Consider the following 24953-nt stretch of genomic DNA (forward strand, 5'->3'; position numbering starts at 1 on the left):
TTGCACATAAGTGATATTAATATTTTGCAACATATTAATATATAATTGAATCATTTATTTTGCACCATTGAGAAATCGAATTATGTTCAATTAACAAAATTATTGGCAAAGATGTACCTGAGACATCTGGTTGTCCTATCTTTTTCAAAAAGTTATACATGAAAAAAAATTTCAGGGTGAGAGGGGAATGATGACAACCTTAGTCACGTTTTTTTTTGTTGTTGTTGTTACAGAGAGGGAGTGTGTTCACTATTTCTGTTTCAGCTTGATGCAGGCTGAAAATAACTGAAAGGAAAGAGCCTCAATTGAAAAAAATAAATGCCTCCATATGACTCTTAATTAGTGCTTGCCTGGGGAGGACTCATTCCACTATGGATGGTGCCAACTTTGGGCTGGTGGTCCTGTGCTCCATACAATAGCAGGCTGAACAAACCATCGGGAACAAGCCAAAAAGCAGCACCCTTCCATGGCCTCTGTGTCAGTTCCTGCCTCTGGTTTCCTGGCCTGTTTTAGTTCTTCTCTGACCTCCTTCAATGAGGGACTACAAAAGGAAGTATAAGCCAAGTTAACCCTTTCCTCATCCAATTGCTTCTGGTCATGATGTTCCATCACAGGAATAGTAACCCTAAGACAGGGAGTACATATATTCCAAATATTTGCAAGGTTTGGGCTACATTTCTTCATTGTGTTTCACTTTGTTTAACAGATCACAAATGAGTTAATTCAGGAAAAATCCAGTTACAACAAGGTGACAAGACTTAAGTCCAAACAAAAATTGTGACATTTAAATGCTTTAAGGAGATAGAAAAGCTTTCCAAAGGTAACATGACTTAAATTTGAGGTAGATGTGTAGATGTGTCCAGGCACAGACTAATTTTTCTATGCAGAATAAAGTACAAATGCTAAAGACATTTCTGTCAAAATGTAAACAAACTCCAAAATTTCTTAAAAGGAAAGAAAGCAAACTTAACACAATGCAAAACTTTCATGGACAAAAAAGAAACTGTTTATAAAACATTAGAACCTCTGGCTCCCTATCGGAAAATTTGCTATTCTTTTGATTACAAAGTTTTGTTTTTTGAAAGGGTTAATGAAGTGGACTTATCCCACCAGGAACAGAAGAGTTGGCTCACGTTCTTCCTCAATTAAATTCAGAGAGAAGGGAAATGTGGGACAGGAGAGAGCAGTTACCCTGGGCGCCTTGTGTTTAATCTTCCTCAAAAGAACATGAGCTATCTATCAGTTATAAATTCCGAAAATGAAACTACTCTTCTAGAATCAATGTTAAGTAATACATTACAGCATATGTTTTTCAGAAAATTGAAGATAAATTGATTTTCTGACTTTGTTGAATCTTTATCATATATTCCCATGTTGTCAACTTCAACTATGTTGGTTTTCAAAATGGTCTAGTGACATCACATTACATTTCTAAATAAGTAGCCCTCATTAATATGCCTAATAACTGCTTCAATTAAAATATGAAATATATTTGCTATAGGAAAACAATACATTATTTATTCATTCATTCATATATACCTTTAGGAAAGTTTATTATGCTCAACTTATTGCCATAAAACACCTGAATTAAACGACCTCTGGAGTTCTATCTCTCATTTTCAAACTGGAAAATGTAGGCATGCAATATATAGTATTGTGTTATCTGTTTACTTAGCATTTAGTGAAATTCATATTCAGTAAGTATACATGACAATTGATGTGTCCACGTTAAAATCACTCAGTAATTGAAATGAAAGCAGTCATTGCAAAGTTTGCTAATTTCCTATATATATACATATATATGTATGTATGTATGTATATATATATATATATTTACTCCAGACTATATGCCTAATATAAATACTAATCCTATTCCTCAAATGACTAGCAGACAGCTGCCTCAGACTCCCTAAACAGTGACTAAAACTGAATCTGGCAATGATACATTCTTTTGAAATAGAAAATATGCAGAATTAGCAATGCATTGTGTTAGAAACGATTGTATTGGTTTGTTAATCACCGAGTAAGTGATATCATGTTAGTACTGTTTCTGTGGAGAGTAGAGTCTGTCTCAGAAGGAGAGAAAGTATATGATAACAATTGACAGCAATATGGACAAGATAAAACTTAAGAACGAAGGCACACGTAGACATTATCTACTGGCATGCTGTTTCTTTGATTTGTTTTAGGATGTGCTTAACAGCCACGTAGTTGGATCAAGGTGAGGGAGAGAGCAGCTGCAAAGGTTCAGAAACTCTTTCCTCCCTTACCTGCCACTGAGGAGGAAGCCAATCATCACTGCCAACAAGATGACTCCCACTGTCACCGACACTGCAATGATGGGAATCTGGCTTTGATCACTGGATGCTGCAACTGCTGATAGAAGACATAGAAAAAGGAGCTTGTAGTTAAAGACACCACATGCATTCAAAATGTGAGCTGCTTCACAGCAGGTCATTGATTCACGGTTTAAACAATTCACCCACATCCAGCTAAGGTTACTTCGTAATATCTGTTTTTCAGAAGGCTTCTGAAGGAGGAAATATTTACTCACCAAATATAAATCAAAAGCCACAGTAGTCACTAATTATTTTCTCCCTATAATAAAAATAGAATGCAGATTGTACAGTACTACAGTACTTGAATCTTGCAAGGTAGAAGGGAGTATTGTCTATGACTTCAAACACACATATGTATATAAGAAAATATTGAATATTCAAACTTTGACATTTCTGGAGTTTGAACATTGTTCTCTAGCAAAAAAATATATGAGCACAGGAATTCTTTCCTGTAACAGAATGTCTAAAATAATGGGACTTTGACCTTGCTGGAATAAAATGCAATACCAATAGTCTATATATAATTTAATAGCATAACTCCACATAGAGTATAATATGTCACCATATTTTATAAATCAGCTATGAAGTACGTAAAACTAATATGGCTACTTATAAAACATTTGACCTGACAAAACATTAGAAACAAAGGACAGATTTTTGTGAGCTGAATGAGAATATCCTCAGTATATTCAGCTATTTGAACATTTGTTCCACAATTGGTAGAGTTCTTTGTGGGGATTTAGGAAGTTCAGCTTTGCTGGAGAAGGCACGTCATTGGGAGTAGGTCTGAGAGTTAAAATCTTGAGCTTCATGCTAGACGTTTGATGTTCCCTCAGCTTCCTCCTCCTACCACTGTATGTTGCTGCCATGATGGACTTTTACCCTCTGGAATGAATTTGTAATACTCCAAAATTAACATTTAATAAAAGTAAAGAATGAAGTATTGAATGCCTAAAGAACACAGGTGGTTGAACATGTCACCATCACATTCATAGCAGAATTTAATATAAAATGAAAATTTTGACTTATGTAAATATGGTGATATTTTATTTGTATTAAAATGTTATTTGTATGTTAATAAATAAAGTTGCCTGGGGGTCAGAGCTATTAGCAAACCATAGGAAAGCAGGGCAGTGGTGGCGTACACTTGTAATCCCAGCACTTGGTAGGCAGAGCTGGGTAAGTCTCTGTGTGTTCAGGGATACAGCCATTATTGGACACACATGCCTTTAATCTCAATACCAAGCAAGGAAAACCTGGAGGCCTATACAGACAGGCTGTGACGAGGCGGTCATGTGGTTGGGTTTACAACCAATGAGAAGGCAGAACAGGAACACTATATAAAGACATTAACACAGGGGTAGTGAGTTCGGAGAGGTAGGACCACTGCAGGAGGAAGGGTAAGGTTTTAGCTCTTAGCTCTGACCTCTTGGCTTTCTTCTTTGCATTGGTTCTGTGTTTCTTATTTAATAAGAAGGTTGGTTACATCTACATATGTAATCATAAAGCATCAAAACCCATTTCGGTCACATATGTATAATACTTTATACATGCATAATGTTTTTATGTACTCTGTTCCTAGAGTTTGTAGGCTACTACAGTGTTGAATACTAATATAAGATACATACAATAAAAACAATTACAATAAGTAGGTTCCATAACATATCTTTTATAACAAAGCCATTTTAAAGTAAGAGATTTAATAATTAATTCATTTTCCAGACTGTATCTTTATGACTTCATAAATACATAGTATTAAATATATTTAAAAGTTTGTCTGACAGTTAAGCATTAGATTCCAATTTCTATACTTTTAATTAAACTCAAGTCACACAATTTTTTTGTATAGGAAAGAAATAGCTAATTTCTATCACTAACATTTTTTTCTTTATAATATCTAGTGGGGTAGCATGAAGGAGCTTGTTCATCATTTAATAAAAATTATTTATGTAAATCAATTAGAGAGGCTTTAAACAGAAGCAATGTAGGTTCCTAGAGGGCCATGCCATATGAGTTTACTGAAACTGTATTTTAATAATTATTCTAATAATCATAACATTAATCCAATAATTAAACTCTCATTTTGTTACTTTTTAACTGTGTGTTTTCTTTTCCATTGCAAATTATGGAGCTGGGTTAAGAACACCCACATGTACACGAACATGTGCATGTGTGAATGCACATCATACACAGAAACAGACACACACACTTACACATGCACACATGTATTTGTGCATGCACACATACACACAGGAAGACACATACACATACACACACACACACACACACACACACACACACACACACACACCCCGTTTCACAATCCTCATGTGTATTACTGCCTTAACAGAAAACTAATAGTACAGCTCCTTCATGCATAAACAAAGCATGCTTTTGTCTTCTAATTTAGCTGTAATGTATTGGCTTTAGGACAAGTGATGGAAAATCATTTGTTGAAGCCTGAGGTTATGTTTTATGAAATTAAACAAGAAGTGAGCACCAAAGAGCATTTCAGAACCATTTCCAGATTCTCCATTCCAAGATTCTGACACAAATTTAATTTTTACTTTAGGAAATCAGATTGGATCCTGAAAGCACCATTTTCTTGTCAGATTCAATGCTTAAGGAAAGCTCCCTGTAGAATTTTCTTAGAAAGACTAAAGTAGCATAGTTCAATAAAACAAGTAAAAAGTAAATGGCAATAATTCAATAAAGCATGGCACCTGGGGGAACGAAGTCTTTAAAAGCACGGTTTAAACATTTCTTAAGATGCTTGAAGTAGCAGCTCCCAGTGGACCAAAGCGGGAAGGCAAGTCACGCAGTGTTAACCCCCAGACCTACCATTATAGGATGGCAGAGGCCTCCTACCTGAAGGGGTCAGAACTGGAGAGAGGGACGGCAGAAAAGCTGACAGAGAGCCCCGGGAGCCTATCGATCTGCAGACTCTCTTCTGGTAACCATTACAGAGACAGGGGTTGACAGTAATTAAAATGACTTACACACTGGTGTGGTTTCAAACTCAAATCTTCGACTGAAGACACCGTAGCCTGCTGCTGTCCGTGCTCGAATTTGGAAGACATACACAGACGCAGGCTTCAGGCCTTCGGCAGTAATGGTGGTCTCTTTAGACTTGATAATTGTGTAGCTGGTCTCCTGGTCCTTGGATGGCACATGTAACATGGGGGAACAAAAATCAGTCTTCAACACATGAATTACTGACAGCAAAACAGAAATCTCATAAATTGGACCAGAACTCAAAGACTTTCTATTATATGCACATTGAAAACAAAACCAAAGATCTCTCTGCTACCCCTGAAGCACTTTAGTTTGTTAGCAAATGTTGTCTCCCAGAACTTAACCATTTTGATGACATTGTATTTACGATCTATCAAATATACATTGGGCAATAATAAATTTATAACATTTAATAATATTGTAAGGTGGGCCTAGAGAAATGGTTCAGCTGTTAAGAGCATTTACAGGCCTTTCAGAAGACTCAGGTTCAGTTCCCAACACCCACCGGATGGCTCACCACCACTTGTAGCTCTAGTTTCAAGGAGTCTAATGCCCTCTTACATTCATGGGCTCCTGAAACCCCATGGCATACATACATTCATACATTCTCTCTCTCTCTCTCTCTCTCTCTCTCTCTCTCTCTCTCTCTCTCTCTCTCTCTCTCCTCTCTCTCTCTCTCTCTCTCTCACACACACACACACACACACACACACACACACACACACACACTAAATCTTTAATAACATTGCAGGAAAGTATTCCTCAGGAGACTGTGTTTTTGCTATGACTATGTATGTGCCTGTTTCTGTAGGTCTGCCTTCTTGTAAAATCTCTGACATGTTCACTAGCCCTCCAGAATGCTGATATTATCTCCTGAGTATTCAGATTATATGTAAGCTTTAAATCTTCTATGAATTTGATTTTTAATTATATTTAAAGCTTGTGAGATAAAATAAGAACTTCCAACAAACTTTAATTTTGACTGATTTAATCTAAACAGGAAGCAATAAAGAAAACTGCAAAAACACAGGACATTTTTTTTTTTTTCATTTTAAAACAGGTCCGACTGTAGTAGAGACTAGTAACTTAGTTATTAGAATTAGAACAGAAAAGAGATTGGAAGCTAAACAAAGGAAATCTCCTCCTGTTGGAGGGATGATAACAGAAGTCCCCACCCAACCTATGGCTTCCCTGTGTCTTGAGTTTAAAGGGCAACATTTACCATGACACTCTAATCACAGGCTGACATGCTATGTTACAGTAGATTGATTCACTTTCACTTCCATTTTTACCTTGGAATAGGACCTGTTGCCTGAGTGTCTTCCTCAGCATGAGGTAAGAATAAAACAAATAATGAACATGATGACACTTCACGGGTTAACATACATGATCTAAGGGAAGCTCAACTTTTCCTAATTCTACGTAAGCAAGGTGACATCTAAGCACTTTTCTGTATCACCACCAATACTACATAAAACACAAACCTGCAAGCCCCCTTCTTTTAAAGCAGTGAATCAGTCCTCATTACTATGCTGCAACATATTAAACCATCACGGACCTAGGCATATCCAAATTCATCTCTAAATTATGATGGTCTGACTTATTTCTAATAGAAATAGGTTTTCTGATTCATTCTGGACTGGTGTTGATCTTTAGTTTTTAATGTATAGATTAAGAACTTAATCTGTAAAGTACTGAAGGAATTCTATTACTATTTTTATAAGAGCGTTAAAGTACATAATGAAATGTCAGAAGGTAAACCTTAAATACCAGTTTCTTTATTCATAAGCCCTTCCTCGCCTTCTACTATCTATTGTGTTAGTGCTAGGAGAAGAGGAACAGAAAACAGTCATTCTTTGAGCTGTTCCTAAATATTATAAACTACTTTTTATGATCTATTGTAGTTACTGAGAGTTCAGAGGATGTTCAAGTTTATGACTGAATAAACCTGATTATATTATTCACTATCTTTCCATATTGAGCCCAAATACCATCAGCTCTCAGTAGTAAACTTTGCAGTTTGGCTGTGATTGTAGCAATAACTTTCTGTAGGAAATGATTAAATATCTGTTTGCTAATATTATTTTCATCTATTCCAAACAAGTTTAACCGTGTGAAAAGAAATCTAGTAAAAACGACTGTCATATTAAGATGTATTTGTCATAAATTTTGAGTTTCTTTTCTCATAAAACAATAAAGTTTTTAATATAAAATCAGAATTAGTTTTTTAAGAGCACAGGAATATTGATATTCAAATTCCAAATATATGGTTAACGTGTATCTATCAGACTCTAGACTTCAGATTTTTTTTATTTAAAATGGAAGTGAAAGTCTATCAATACATTTGAGAGGAAAATCACAACACATTAAATAGGTAAATTTGATTACTCAAAAGCTTGTGTGGTTGAATCTAATGAAGAACAACAATGTAGAATAAATGCATTCTGTAAATATATTGAATGTTTTTTTTTTACCAAAAATAATTTTAAAGTCATTACATGAGAACAGATATGATATTTGAAATAATGTGTGACATAACATCAGATGCACAAAAGACAGAGTTGTTTGTTTTTAGGATTAACGTATCTTAGCTGTTCTCTATCTAGCATCTGATTGCACTTCGTCTTGCTGAATTAGCTCAACACTACATTTTAAAAAACAATTTAGCAAAGACTGTATGTAATTGATTAAAACCTATTAATATATACTGGAATAATCTTCGCATTCTACAAAATATATTTCTATTCCACTTTTAAAATCACTGTAACAGGCTAATTTTCATCTTATCACAAACTCTATATATACCTCATCAGCAACCACCAGCACTTGGCTGCCAAATAGTAGATCAGGGCAGGGGTGTTCACTGCGTTGGTGCCCCAGCTGAGCCAATGAGCTGCATTCCCCAGCTGCTCTGTGAACACTGCTCACATGGAGTGAGGGGAGGGCCCAGCTAAGGAAGCCAGCTGGCAAACATCCTGTCAAGGGGCAGCTTTTCCTTTTCTTCTGCCTTTAATTAAGAGATGGCAAGAGGCCCATCACCAGGCCAGAGCAGAGGAGTCCAATGACCTCTATTAGAGCAGGGCAATGGTGGGTAGATGTGCCAGCTGGCAAGTGTGTGTGTGCCCTAGAAGGCTGTGCCACCTGTGGCTGGCCAAAAGCCATCCAATAAAAGATTGGTGTCACTCTGAAGGTTCCAAATGAGCTCTGGAAATCTACCAAAATCCCCACCTCAACATGGTGTAAAGGCTCATTATCCTTTTTCCTTCTGGAAGTGTTAGAATAATCTTTATGTATATATTAGAATGTTTAATAATTTGACTTGATAAAAGTTAAGGGAATTAATAACATTAACAAAAGGAGTTTATAACTTCTACCAAATACTACATGCATTGTCAATTTTAAAAGTGTACAAAGGCAAGTTATTATTAGTGTATTTTACCCTAGTCATATAGAAACCATTTTCCCCAAGTTAAATCATTTTTTTAAATATGTGTGTATGTATGCACCTGTGAATGCTGATGTGTATACATATATACACAGGTTCACATCTGCACTTGTGCATATGTGTCTGAAGACCAGAGGGCAATCTTTCAGTGGCATCCTCAGAAATGCCATCTAGCTACATTGAGACAATCTCTCATTGACTTCAAATTCAAAATCAATTAAGAAAGATTGCTGACTAGGAAGCCCCAGAGAGCTTCCTGGATCAACCTCCAGAGCACTGGAATTACAAGCATCAGCACACGTGGAATTTTTACATGGGTTCTGGTTATCAAAAGCAGGCCTTCAAACATTTCAGCAAGTACTTTTCCAACTGGGATTTCCCCTGCCTTCAGATTATTTTTCTTACTCTCAGTTATAAAGAGATATATAAATAATAATAATAAAACATAGTAGGATACCATTAAATGCAAACTAAGAAAAAATAAATCATATTGAAACTCCGATAACTGGAAAAGAAATTCTCCTTTCAAGAAAATCTTCCAGAACACGGATAGCATTCAGCAGGAATAGCAACAGAAAGCAACTCTTCCCAAGACACATTTAATATCTGTCTCTAACAGAAGCAGCAGCCTAAAGAATGAAAGAGGCAGACATCCTCGCTCATACTGAATCATGTACATAAGCTGGAACCTGGTAGATAAAGCCAAGGTTGCTAACCAGGGAGGCATGGAAGGGATTTGGGGAGTAAAAACACAAATATTGTTAATTGGTCTACATCATTGATTGAATAGAAGAAAACCAAAGTAGACACACGAACACACATCAAATGTTTAGTCTTAGTGCTAATGAACCATATTTCCACTAAGTGACCTATAATTATTTACATAATTTTTGGTGGAAAGATGTAAACAATAGTTTCCATTACATAATTTAATATGTTAAAATTCATTTTAAGTACACTGATTAGAAATATAGAATGTTTATAGCCAAATTTTGTTTGTGTTTCCTTATATAAATGTTTAATTCTATATAACTTTGCACTGTGTAGAGTAGTAAAAATTACAAAAGCAAGTAGAAAATGTATTCTTAATTTATAAATTATTACATATAGAATGTGTTCATATTGTAGATGTCTAGAAGTCAAACGCAGTTTCTGATTACTAGAACCAGAGAATTGGGAATCATTGAGGCCACTACATTCTACCATGTTAACCCCAATTTCTGACAAGAAATGCTGTCATCCATGCTGCAAAATAATTTCTTCTCTAAAGTTATCTCTTATTGCATTTTGATGCATTCAAAACTACATTTTTGGTGTGGATAACACAGTACCAGGAAGGACAGTGGAAGAAGAGAACAATAAGAAGAAATTCTAATGGGACGTGAATGAAGTTGGCCTGATGAAATCAATTTGATTATACTCTATGGTAACTCAGCAAATTACACAACAACAACAAAAATAAAACAGATTTAAAAAATCCCCCAAACAAAACAGTGTCACCATTTATGTTCCGTATGATCCAATAGTTACAGGCAACACTGGCTTCAATAATAATTGACAGTATGATATCCCATTATCAAGATCAAAGAATCATCACAGCAGACATTAGAAGTCTAGATGTAGGATATAGGCAGCTCTCACTGCTTCATATTCCTTATATTGTGTTATCCTTAAATAAGATCCACATAGTTAATTGTAGAATTAACAATCAAAAGAAGCCATTTTCAAATCCCTAAAAACTATGAAAATTATCATCGACCCCATTTTCTTAGACTCTTCTATTCTGTATGCACAAAGAATCTTAGATTTGTAAGTAATTTTCATTGTCTAATCAGAGCATTTCGCGTGTCGATGAAAAGGTCCATCCTCCTTTTCGAAAGTTCTGTGTTGGGAAGGTTTTTAGGGAACACAATTTTTTTTCCATCCCATTCTTGCTTCCCTAAAAGTGAAATTATGCCCCTGTGAGTTTCTGAGCATCTATTAAGAGCAGCTCCCTCATTCCACTCCACTGGGACTCCCTTCTGTGCTCCTGCAATGTTCTCCAACCAGCAGAGAGCCAGAACATTTGAGTCAAGGGCTCCACTTCACCTATTGGTACTGGCTTGAGCATCCATCTAACTTCTTTTTTCTCTATTATTATTATTAAGAAATTTTTTATTCATTTTATATACCAACCACAGATTCCCTCCTCCTCCTCCTCCTTCCTGCCTCCTAGACTTCCCCCCAACCCACGCCTCATTCCCACCTCCTCCAAGGCAAGGCCACCTATGGGGAGTCAGCAGAGCCTGGTACACTCAGTTGAGGCAGATCCAAGCCCCTCCTCCTTGCAATGTCTAACTTCTTAAAATCTTTATTAGAACTCAGATTATTCTAAAGGCATGCTATTTATGTCGAAGCTACACAAAAATCACATTGTCAGAGGATAGAGAAGTAGAATGATAGATAGATGATCACTCCAGTATTTCAATCACATATGCCAACATAATAGTAGAGATTATAAACTTACTCTGAGTTTCTAACAATTGGATTCTATTTTTTTATTCAAGACAAGGTTTCTCTGTGTAACAGCCCTAGCTGTCCTAGAACTTGCTTTGTAGACCAGGCTGGCCTCGACCTCACAGAGATCTGCCTGCCTCTGCCTCCTGAGTGCTGGTGTTAAAGGCATTCACCACCTTGTCCAGCCTTAATTCTATTTTCCATAGCTTACTTGATTATAGAGTCAAAAGAAAGTAAGAGGATGTTTACCTGCTTTAGATAACAACTGTATGCAAATGTAGATACAAACTTAAGACGTAAGTTATTCAGAGAAACATGAGGAATCTTGAAAACAAAGAATGTAAAGAATGTATTTCTACTATTTTTGCCTCAAATTTCAAATATAGAAATTTAGACAGTTTTTATGGATGTGTGTATGTGTGTGTGTGTGTGTGTGTGTGTGTGTGTGTGTGTGATTTCCAGTACTTTAACACAACTGTTACTGTGATAGCTACCAGACATAAGTAAACATAATTTTCCTTGTGTGGTATCGCACTCACTAGTGAAAATCAACAGGCTGAATATTCACTACACTTTTCAAAATCTTGTATGATCTATCTTTTACTTACATTTTTTTTCATTGTGAGTGTGTGTGTGTGTGTGTGTGTGTGTGTGTACATGCTGAGCATGTGTACACATGTGGATGAATGTGCACATGTGTGCATTTATGTGGATATACATATACATGATACTCCAGAGGCCAGAGCTTGATGCAGAGAAACATTCTGATTTCCCATCCACTTTATCCAATGTGGTAGGCTCTCAGTCAAATCCAGAGCTCACCAATGTCGTCGTATATGTCATTGGCCAGCTTTCTCTGGAGACCCTCTTACTCTGCTTTCTAAAGCAGAAATTGCAGGAAGGCGGTCACATCCACTTGACATTTATATGGGTTTTGCGAATCCAAACTCAGTTCCTCATGCTTCAAGTGCAAGGTTATTTAACCACCACGTGGTTTCAGTAGTCCCCAAAGTGAAATCAGTTAAGCTGACTATACATCTTTATCCATGTGCAGCCTCCACAGAATGTGACAAGAGGGCTCACTGACAGCATCTGCCCCCCTACAAGCACAACTGAAAAATAGACTTTTATTGATCTACACGTGAGAGCACAACCTCCTCTTGTGAAAACCTAGAACTGAAGTTGGTAAAGTGGAAAGAAAAAAAAAGAGAGTTTTATTTTCTTAGTCCCACCTTTTCAAAGTACTTGATTTCATACTCCAGGATGATTCCGTTGGGGCGATCTGGCTCTTGCCAAGACAAAGAGATACTGTTCTTTCCAATCTTTCCCCTTTTCACATTAGTGACTGGTGAGGGAGCTGTAAGATAACACAAATAAATAATAATGTGGTTAAGAGAGAAATTACAACTTGCCCTGTGTAATGACTGCATGTTATACTATAACTATTATTACATTTTCATTTATCCTGGAAGATTTTATTTTCTCTATGGATGTGGTTAAAGAATATTAGTATTTAAGCTATATAAAATTAGCTGCCCATCCTGAGAACCATGTATTAATACTGTAGTTATCCACGGTCTTCATGTTCCCCTCCAAAGCAGACAAATAATTTTAATTTATACTTTTATAGAATATATATTCCTGGTGATTATACATATATTTTTTATAAAAGGTATTTAATGAAATTTAGTACTCTTTCATATGCTATGTTTCCAAAATATACATTTCTATCCTTGATCCCTTTACTGTAATAAGTGTGTTATTTGCTAGATAACTATGTTTTCAAATATTATTGCCCCTTATTATATTTCTAATATTATATATTAAAAGTAAATTCATATATAATATATATTAATGGTTTATATAAAACAATTTATTAAATATTATTTAACAGATTTTTTTTTAAAAAGAAAGATTGAATTCCACTTTTTCCACTTATTTCATGACAAATCACTCATGGTGGTATTCATTGATATCTACTAGAATACTTATTAGATGATTATTTCTAGTAAAAATGCAAAAAAAGTATACTCCTTCAGATACATCTAGATACTTGAGTTTATAAAACATCTGGAATTTTAGCCATAATCCATATTTATCATGGGCTGAGATATTTTTCAGACTCTATGGAGATGATAAATAAGGAGTTGATATTGATTCCATAAGACTATACTGCCCATTGTGGTCATAGCTACGCTATGTATATTATATAATATTTGTGCACAACTAAACCACCTAATGAAACATGTCACAATAAATCCTCAGTAAGCAACAACCAATATACTTAGAAAAAGCACAGACACACATGATTTATCTTAAAAATCATGGCTAAGTTACTTACACTACCTAACATTATTTAAAGCTATGTTAATATTTGTTAGATGGTGGTGATTTAGAAAACCACAGGATAGAGTCCACATGTGTTCAGTTTATACATGATTTTTCCAACACACAGACTGAAAGTGGTTGAATATGCATATGAAGAACACATTTATGTGAAGGACTGGCTGTATGTGTGAAAATGTAGTGGATGGAGGGACAGATTAGTGCAAAGTGGTTTTTAATGTGAATGATGTCAGCTATAAAGAATTGTGTATAATCAGAGACACAAGCCTGACCAGAAACCTGGTGAAGTTAAATGTGTGTGTATGTGTACATAGTTATAAACAAATACATGTATGTCCATACGTTAAATAGAACTGTGTACATGATATTACATACAATATATTATATATTTTTATTTGATTTCTTCATTGTCCAAAACAACTTTAAATTTAAATGTCCAGTTTTCAGCAATTTTTTTTTTAAATTGTAGTAACACTAGATGCACTTTGAAAAACAGATCATGGAGATAATATTTTAAACTTCATTATATTAGACTCCATGGCAGTGCGGACACATTTGGACAAGAGTCAGCTATTTTAAAAGATAAATAAGGCTATGCCTTTCCTATATTTAAAGCAGCCCAGTGCCTTTCTAGGGCTTGCCTCAAGAGAAAGAGCCCAGATGTTCTTTCTGAGCCTCTGATTTTTCAGGGTCTTACCACTTGGTGTTGTGATTTACCAGCTCAAAGACTGGCCTCTCATTTCTTCTGCTCTATACCTGACAATCACACTGTTGGCAGTTTAGCATTCAGAAATGTTATTTCTCTCTCTCTCTCTCTCTCTCTCTCTCTCTCTCTCTCTCTCTCTCTCTCTCTCTCTCACACACACACACACACACACACACACACACACACACACACAAACATATACAGAGACCTCTCCCATACACATTGCTGACACATTCATGGACACATCCTTCTGTGGTGATATTTTATTTGTGCTGAAATGTGGTGGTATTTTATTTGTATGTTAATAAATAAAGTTTGCTGCAGATCAGAGGAAATAGCAAGCCATTTTAAGTATACACAAAAGTCAGGCAGTGGTAGCACACACCCTTAATCTGAGCACTTGGCAGGCAGGGTCTCTGTGTGTTCAAGGCCACACTAGGGAACAGAGACAAGCCTGGTGACACGCACCTTTAATCCCAGCACCAACCGTAGAGACCTGGAGGTCTGTATAGACAGGCAGTGACAATGAAGTGAGGTAGCTGGGCTAAGAGCCAATGAGAGGGCAGAACAGCAAGGCAATAAAAGCCTGGGTAGACAGGAAGTCATGGCATTTTGGAAGTTGCAGAGCTGGTGAGGTAAGATGGGTTGGTGGCTCTCACTATTTCCCTCTTCTCTAAGGCTTTTACCCCTATATTTGGATCTGTATTTTTTTATGGTTTTAATAAGACCACTTTAGAAATTCAGCTACATCCTTCTCCTTCCTGAGGTTTCCCAGAGACCTTAATGGGTTATAGTTCTCTGATAGATTCCAGAGCTCGACAATGCTCCCCTCATCAGCCCTGGTACTCCTTCTGTGTTCTATCAGCATGATGTCTCACACTTCTCTACAGACATAGTGCATTTATACTGTTCTGGTACCAACTAGGATGTAAATTTGAAAAGACAGTGATACTCTGTGTTTGTACATTTCTGGATCACTTGCATCTGGAACACTGTGTGTAATCAAAGCAGGGGCCAATGAGTATGTACACAGTGAATGACTGCTGGAAGTATGTCTTAACTTTTTTTTTTTTTGTTATTTTTGACCATTGATAAAAATTCAATAGTGAATGGTTTTCAAAAAGAAGAATGCTTTAACTTTGTCTTAATATGTAATTTATACTTTATAAATATATAAATAATATTATTAAATTTATATATAATATAATTTATTTATAAATGTTCATATAACAGAGACTGATAAACTTAAGAGAACAGTGTATAAGCTGTTTCTGTTTTATATAGCAACGATGGAGTGATGGTCTTGGTACATTAATGTTTACATTTAATTCTTTGAATGTCAGAGCTAGTGATATTTAGGTACAAAGGATTTCTGGTCTCACCTTTGTCTTGCTTTCTCTCTATTTTTCCTTTAATAAGACTTGTTTTATTTTTAATTGTGTGTGTTTGAGAGTGTGAGTGTGTGTGTGTGTTGCCATGACCGTGGGAGTTCAAATGCAGACTCCAGGGTCCATGCATCCCCTGGAGCAAGACTTACAGGTGGTTGTAAGCTACTTGATATGAGTGCTGGCAATCTAACTCTGCTCACCTGGAAGAGCAGGAACTGCTCCTAAACTCTGATCCATCTCTCCAGTACTTGTTTTATGTCCTTATACATGCCAGGCTTACAGGATTGTATGGAGTATTTCAGAGCCATAATATAACTATATGCAAAAGTATTTTCCATTTGCTTTCTTCTGTCAAAACTGTGACTGACTGACAGTTCTAAGTAACATTCTTAAGAAAGTTCAAATTGCCTCTGAGTTTGTTTGAGGGAAGAATTATATGCAGCATTTGTACACCAAAGGATATATGCAGCATTTTTGACAAAGAATTGAGAAGACAAGGAAACACACAAGAGTAAGCCATATACCCCCAACCCACTGTGGTGTTTGTAGAAAAACAGAAATACATTGTAGTAGTAACAGAGGATTAAGAAACAATTTTTTTTCTCAAATATATTTTTCAAGACTGATAGCCTTGTGGATTATCTCATTTTCTCATATCCACTGTATATTTGCTGCATGGCACATTAGAAAGAAATAAAGGCATAAATTAAAGTTTAAAACTCCTCATTTAGTTTAGCACAAATATTACTTAGAATTGATACATTTCTTATAGATGTCAGTTTTTATTAAATAAGTTGATGCAATTGCCAACTATCTCTTCACTGATTTTAATAAGGTAGAATAATTTGGTTTATTTTGTGTAATCTTTATCAGTTCTGGTATTTGCTTACCATATGGAAATTTATTAAACAATGACTGACTAAACGGATAGATAAATGAATGGTAAATGCATATATATTAATATATATTAATCACACACACATACACATATACACATACACACAGACACACACACACACACAGACACACACACACACACAGACACAGACACACACACACACACACACATATATATATATAAAAGTTATTAGGGCTAACATGCTCCCCATGAGAACCATACACTAAAAAAACCCAAGTTTCAGGTGAGAGAATGCTCCTTATAAATAGTTGGTCAGAGTAAACCAAATGATTCTCAAAAAAATAGGGATTACCAATGTGGCCCTTGGTTGTCTCTCAGAGGTTGAAAGTGGCACTAGTTGCTGAAGACATCACTTAGGACACAGGACTCATATGATTTGTTCTGAATCTGACCTAAAAGTCTTTCTCCTGTGATCTAACTTATGTAATTCCAGAACATATATTACAGGTTGCCAAGGGAGGAGAGCAATAACATTCCTACCATGGTGCAACGCCTCTGAAGCATGCAGTTTATCAGAGTGGCAAGCTATGCATAAAGGTGCGATGGCTGACACTCACATGTTGGTAGCAAATCGCTGTCTAATTGGATTTAAGGCCTACTTAATTGGAGGGAAATCAAGCTTGATACTGGAAACGCAGCCAGCTTCCCAGGGTTTGTTCTGTCATGGACCTTAGTAGGGAAAAAAAAAATCTACTACTTCCACTTTTCTAGAGGAGCATAACTCCTTACTACATTAAATCTTAAAACTATATCCACAGACTAGTGTAGTGAACAACCTCCATCAAAAAAGTCTCTCTGTTTTTTAACTTTTCAGAATATAGCATAATTACATTTCTCCCTTCAGTGTCCTTTCTCCAAACCCTCCCATATAACCCTCCTTTCTCTCTTTCAAATTCATGATTTTTTAATTTATTGTTATTAAATTCCTGTATGTTTATGTGCATACTTAATACTCAAAAGCACAACTTGCTCAATCTGTACAGTGATACTTGCATGCATATTAACTGGCTATTTGGTACTGGATAGCCAATTGGTGTGCTCTTACTGGGAAAGACTATTTCCCCCCCACACCCCCCCCCCCCCGCTCTTAGTATTCCTTAGTTTCCCGTAGTTCCTTGTATGTGTTTGAAGCCCCAGAGCTGTAGGCAACTATTAAGCGCTGAAGTAGGAGTATTAGCTTTTCCCAGGGATGACCCCCCACCTCCCTTATTTGTTGTTCAGTGCAGAGACGCCAGCCTTGATACCACATACACACAGTCGATAAAAAAAGGACTCACCAAGGTGGTTTTATGTATGTGTATATATTCAAACACATACATACAAATACTTACATATACATATATATGCAACAACAATAATAAAAGAAAAAGAAGCTATCAACTTGAGGGGATGAGCATGGAGCAGTTTGGAGGAATGAGATACAATGAGGCTTCTGGGAGTGATGTGAGGGTAGAAATGATGCAATTCTGTTACAATAAAAACATATTTAAAAATGTTCTTCAAAATAATGCTGCAAAATTGAATACAAAGAAAACTACTGAGCTCAAAATATTTCCAGAATACTTTTTTGTTACAAGAGTTAATTATGCATTATCAGGGTATGGATGATGGTTGCAGGGGAGTTGTCCGTGTTTGTGGCCATAAAGGTGATGATATTCTGTGAGTGACAATAGCCCTTCATTACTACGAAGTATTTCACTGTTATCAAGAGCATGAAAATAACTGTTACCAGTTCTGACAGTATCTCAGGGCATGTTCATTTTATCCTCTTTTTCAGTCCTTTACCAATACTCCTTTCCCATCTGCTGATGTCCTCTATTGACTTAATCATTTACTAAATAATGCTAACACCAAACAAAAGTTATTACACGGAGCATTTCTCCTTTGAAAATATTGATGAAGGCATGGGCAGATGGCTCAGTGGTTAAGAGTATTTGTAGCTCTTGCAGAGGACCCAGCTTAGGTTCACAGCTACAAAATGGTAGCTCACAACCATCTGTAACTCATGTTTGAGTTGATCTGACATCTTCTTCTGGCCTCAGTAGACACAGGAACACATGTGGATCACATGTATAACAGCTGGCAAACATTCACATACACAAAAAAAAATAAATACAGCCTAGGGGTTGGGTTTCAAAGTCAGCAAACTGCAAAAATTGTTGTTGAGTGATGTCTAATCATAACCTATAAATAGGTCTGTATAAGATAAGGAAAATCTAAAGCACAAAAGAAAGAAGTGAGATTGTGAAGATCACAAAAAGAGTTCTAAATACACAAAGGTGCAACTTTTAGTTGTGTGTGAAAAATGTTTCAAAATGTGTATCATGGGTCTACATGGGAGCTGACCTACATATATCAGATAAGATGTCAAACACTGAGTCCTCAGGGTACAAACTATTCTTGTTTGTTAAATATTGATCCACAGCCAAGCACCAGATCGAGCTTCAAAAGTCCAGTCGAAGAGAGAGAGAGAGAGAGAATAGGGATTCCATGAGCAAGGGCACTAAGATCATGATGGGGAAACCTATAGAGACAACCAAACCAAACTAGTGAGAACTCATAAAATTTAGACCAATAGCTGTAGAGCTTCCATGGGACTGGACTAGGCCCTCTGTATAAGCAAGACAGTTTTTGACACAAAGCCCTATCCAGTATTCTTCATTATCATCCATTCTCATGTTCTAGGTCCTTCTCAACTCAAATTTTCAATATTCTTTGTTTTAATAATTATACCTTTGGAGGACACACTGAAAATGTTTTTTGTACACTATCCCTCAATTAGGATTAGCTAATATTTTGGGTATACATTTTAAGGGATTATGTTAGCAGAAAGCCTGAGATATAACTTTCATTTTATTCAAGTCTACCAAGACTAAATACAATCAGAATAATATCATTGATGGGTTAACTTTGTCCAATGGTTGAAATAATATTTAGTGAATTTCTCCACTGAGTGGTTACCTTACTATCAGATTTCTATACTGTACCTTTTATGGAGAAGTCATTATGGGCAGCCCACAGTTAAGTTGAAATTTATAAGCCGCCCCTATAAGGATAGACCATTCAATTAATTATTGAGAATTTTCAGCATGATAAAATTTATCCATTCTTTACATTGCTATTATTTATTAAGTTATTTGTTTGTTTAAATAAGTATGTATACTTGAATCTTATTAATAACTATAATCAAATATTTCATTTTAAATTTAAATTATTTATGCATTGGTCACTGAAGAATCTTTTAGAAGTCTCTTTGACATATTTGTATTATTATGGATGAGATTATTTTTTGACAGTACATTTTTAAAATCTGATGCTAGAAAACCAGAGGCTCCTAGTTCATACTGCTTCAGTCCCAGAATAAGTAATTTCTCCAAAGAGAACTATCTGTCAGTCTGTCTATCTGTCTATCTATCCATCTATTTATAACAACAACATTAAAATCAAGATCTGCCTGTTACGTGCATTCTTTACCCCTGAGATGCCATTTTTTAAGCCCAACAGATAAAAGAAATAGAAGTATAAGTAGGAAAACTTTATATATATATATATATATATATATATATATGTATATATATACACACATATATATGATGTATATATCTGTATTCATCTCCAGATGCGTATTACCTGAACATGATTATACACTGATATTAGCTTTACTCAATGTCTTAGTAAGTGTTTCAATTGCTGCAACTAAACACCATGACCAAAAAGCAAATTGGGGAAGAAAGGGTTTATTTGGTTTACACTTCCATATTGCTATTCATGTTTAAGGAAGTCAGGATGGGAATTCAAACAGGGTAGGATCTTGGAAGAAAGAGCTGATGCATAGACCATGGAGGTGTGGTGCTTACTGGCTTGCTTCCCCTGGCTTTCTCAGTCTGTTTTCTTATAGAACCCAGAACCACCAGCACAGGGATGACACCACCCACCATAAGCTGGGCCCTCCTTCATTGATCACTAATTTAGAAAATGCCTTGTAGCTGGAGCTCATGGAGGCATTTCCTCAGTTGAGGCTCCTTCCTCTCTGATGACTCTAGATTGTGTCAAGTTGACACACAAAACTTGCCAGTACACTCAGTTATTACAAAGATCATCCCAACCTCCTCACCTTACTTATTTGCAACCTCTCGCTACTACAATGATGTTCACAACTGCCCATTAGGCTTACTTAGCTGTTCATTTTCAGTATATAATTTAATTTCTTAATAATTATCAATCAATGTTTCTTTAATTTGTTGATAATGGTATAATATAGTAATCGCAATAAAACAAAAGATACTGTACCTGTGTCTTGCGTCAATTGCATGAAATAAAAAGGTTCTCTTATCTTTCTAAATGCAGAAATAAAGTTTAACCCACAAGGGTCCCCTCCGCCAATACAGCAGTAGAGCAAGAATTGGCTTTGCGTAATTTGGTAAACAGTTAATTCTGAATAAATTGGTGTCAGTTCTTAAGCTCTGATTGTACTGTTTAGTCTTTATACTAGGCAGCTAAAAATATGCAATTTAGTTCTCTGTGTGCAATATCAGTTTAAATGGAAGCTAACAATACTGTTTGTAGCCATATCATTATAAAATATTATGTAAGTGTTAAGAGATTTGAATAATGGATTTTTCATGATTTTGTAATCTTTTCATCCTTCTTCAAAATTGTGTGTGTTCTTTCCTCAGAAAAAATAATAAAACACAGGAATCTGTTTTGTCTTGTTTTCCACATTTAGAAGGTTTCTTAACTCTACCTTGATAGTAACAAGAAAACTTATCCACATTTTTAGTGAGCTAATACCCTTAAACTATTAAGTGTTAAAGAATCTTAGCCTCTCTTAGTACAAAATAATGCCTTCATAATTTCTTAAGACAGCATAAACACATGGAATCATGAGCCTTAATTGTGTTAAATAGAATAAAAAATAATATTCTTCAGGTCCTGGAGATCATGTTGATCATTCAGACAAAACTAATTATAAAAAATTCTACATATTGCATATACATATATACATACACACACACATATATGTTTGGGATAAAGTGTTCATAAAATTACTATAGCAATATTAAATTATTCTTATTCTATGACAACTGTGGTGGTATTTTACTTGTACTGAAATGTGATTTTAATTGTATGTTAATAAATAAAGTTGCCTGGGGGTCAGAGTTATAGAGCCATAAATGTCTTTACATTAAGTTCTTTAAATTTCCTCCAAAGTCCCTTTCTTGGGCTAGAGAGTTGGATTAGCTGTTTAAAGTACCCACTACTCTTGAGAGGGCCTGGTTTCATTCCCAGGACCCAGGAGGAGGCTTTTATGAACTATTTGAGGCTCAACAGACTTTTGGTCTGTTCTCTACTGTCCCTAAATATTCGCATAAAATGAGAGCTGTTCAAAGGTATTTTAAAACATAAATCTATATGCAAATATGTGCAAGAATTTATATTTATATAGAAAAATATGAACCAGTTACTCTGAACCTGATAGAAGAGAAAGTAGGAAGTAGTCTTGAATGCATTGGCACTGGAGATCACTTCCTAAATATAACACCAGTAGCACAGACACTGTGAGAAACAATTAATCAGTGCGACCACTTGAAACTGAGAAGCTTTTGTAGAGCAAAGGACACAGTCAATAAGACAAAGCAACAGCCTACAGAATGGGAAAAGATCTTCACCAATCCCACATTTGATAGAGGGCTGATATCCAGAATATATAAAGAACTCAAGAAATTAAACATCAAAATGCCCAACAGTCCAATTAAGAAAAGGGCTATCAAGCTAAACAGAGCATTCTCGACAGAGGAAGCTCAAATGGCTGAAAGACATTTAAGGAATTGCTCAACATCCCTAATCATCAGGGAAATGCAAATCAAAATGACTCTGAGATACCACCTTACACCCACCAGAATGGCTAAGATCAAAAACACTGAAGACAGCTTATGCTGGAGAGGATGTGGAGCAAGGGGAACTCTCCTCCACTGCTGGTGGGAATGCAAACTTGTACAGCCACTTTGGAAATCAATATGGTGCTTTCTTAGAAAATTGGTAATCAATCTCCCCCAAGACCCAGCTATACCACTCTTGGGCATATACCCAAGGAATGCTCAATCATACCACAAGAGCACTTGTTCAGCTATGTTCATATTAGCATTGTTTGTAATAGCCAGAACCTGGAAACAACCTAGATGCCCTTCAACTGAAAAATGGATAAATAAAATGTGGTACATATACACAATGGAGTACTACTCAGCAGAGAAAAATAATGACATCATGAGGTTTGCAGGCAAATGGACGGATCTAGAAAAAAAACATCCTGAGTGAGGTAACCCAGACTCAGAAAGACAAACATGGAATGTACTCACTCATAGGAGGATACTAGATGTAAAACAAAGGATGACTAGGCTGCTACTCACAACTCCAGGGAGGCTACCTAGTAAAGAGGACCCTAAGAAAGACACAGGGATTGCCCAATGACAGAGAAATGGATGAGATCGACATGAGCAAACTGAACGTGGGGGGGTGGGTAATGAAGGGCAAATGTGGAGGGAAAGAGAGCTTAGGGGAGCAGGAGATTCCAGCTGGATCAAGAACAGAGAGAGAGAACAAGAACAAAAAGACTATGATAAATGAAGACCCCATGGGAATAGAAAGAAGCAAAGTGCTAGAGAGGTCCCCAGAAATCCACAAAGATACCTCCACAATAGACTACTGGCAATGGTCAAGAGAAAGCCCGAACTGACCTACTCTGGTGATAAGATGGCCAAAAACCCTAACTGTCCTGGTAGAACTCTCATCCAATGACTGATGGAAGCAGATGCAGAGATCCACAGCCAGGCCCCAGGTGGAGCTCTGGGAGTCCAATCAGCGAGAAAGAGGAGGGATTGTATGAGAGAGAATTGTTGAGACGATGATTGGAAAAAGCACAGGGACAAATAGTCAAACTAGAGGAAACATATGAACTATGAACCAATAGCTGAGGAGCCCCCAACTGGATCAGGCCCTCTGGATAAGTGAGACAGTTGATTAGCTTGAACTGTTTGGGAGGCCCCCAAGCAGTGGGACTGGGACCTGTCTTTAGTGCCTGAGCTGGCTGTTTGGAGCCTGGGGCTTATGCAGGGACTCTTTGCTCAGCCTGGGTGAAGGGAGGAGGGGACTGGACCTGCCTTGACTGAATCTACCAGGCTGAGCTGAATCCCCAGGGGAGTCCTTGCCCTGGAGGAGATGGGAATGGGAGGTGAGCTGGGGGGGAGGGGGGGCGAGCAGAGGAAGGAGGGAGGACAAGGGAATCCGTGGCTGATATGTAAAATTAAATTAAATTATAAAATTTAAAAAAAGAAAAATATGAAAATATATCATTTTGAAGATGGGAAATATGGGCTTTAGACGTAATACCTCAATCCTCTTCATAAATCTTTCTGTTCCTTTACATATTCAGAAAGAAAAGATAAGGGAAATTAAGCAAATAAATGTTACAGAACATTAAACTGACACACAAATTTCTAAGTTGATAAAACATTGCATTATGAAAAAATATAGAACCTAAATCTAGCCCATTTGACTGTATTTACTTATTTTTAAAATTTAGTTTTATGGTATGGGTGTTTTGCTTTCATATATGTCTGTGTGTGCCTCATGAACCCCTAAGTCAAGGGAAGGTAACAGATACCCATGAGCTGCAGTTACAGATGGTTATGAGGTACCATGGGAGTGCTGGGAACTGAACCCTGGTATTATAACTGCGGAACCATCCCCTCCATTTGACTTTAGCTTGTGTGAAATAGCCCTAACTTTAATATTGTGAATGTATTCTCTTTCTATTTGATTGAGATTAAATATCATTACACATATGCATTCAGATCCTCTTTAATTTCAGTCAAGTTACATTATGATGAGACACTCAGAAATCGTAAAAATCATAAAACAATATCCATTCAGTACGTATAACCTACTGAACAAGTTAGCTGGCCACCACTGTCATTGTATGGCACTTGCTTTGACTCCTGATCATCAGCTGATTGGTAGCTGTGGTTCATCCCACTGCTGGAGCTCTTGAGACTGAGTCTGTATATAGTGTAAGCTTAGCCAAAGATTAAGACTCAAATCTGAACTACTGTTTCTGCTGGATGCAGATCACCTTTTACTGTCATGGTTAAAAATAAATTAGAGTAATGAAAGCCAGGGAATACACGGTCATATGCTCCTTGCTTTATAAATAGTTTAATGAAGCTGCATATAATTATTACCCTGGTATGTTTGTTTCAGAGTATACTATCAATTTCAGGTAAAAAAAAATGTGTAAATATTT

At 36.3% G+C, this 24953-nt stretch overlaps 1 protein-coding gene across 9 annotated transcripts in view; it reads right to left on the bottom strand.

Moving 5' to 3' along the window:
- Positions 1 to 24953, bottom strand: part of Epha5 (EPH receptor A5) — a 331554-nt gene that overhangs the window by 76008 nt on the left and 230593 nt on the right. For 6 of the 9 annotated variants that reach the window (XM_059275137.1, XM_059275136.1, XM_059275135.1 and 3 more), the window contains 3 exons: positions 12528 to 12652; positions 5339 to 5498; positions 2271 to 2376 (listed from right to left, as the gene is read on the bottom strand). In XM_059275137.1, coding sequence (XP_059131120.1) covers positions 2271 to 2376; positions 5339 to 5498; positions 12528 to 12652 — 391 coding nt within the window. The remainder of the gene's footprint in view (positions 1 to 2270; positions 2377 to 5338; positions 5499 to 12527; positions 12653 to 24953) is intronic. The other 3 variants (XM_059275133.1, XM_059275130.1, XM_059275138.1) reach the window with 1 other exon arrangement.

Source organism: Peromyscus eremicus, chromosome 10 (assembly GCF_949786415.1).
Source record: "Peromyscus eremicus chromosome 10, PerEre_H2_v1, whole genome shotgun sequence".
NCBI lineage: Eukaryota > Metazoa > Chordata > Mammalia > Rodentia > Cricetidae > Peromyscus > Peromyscus eremicus.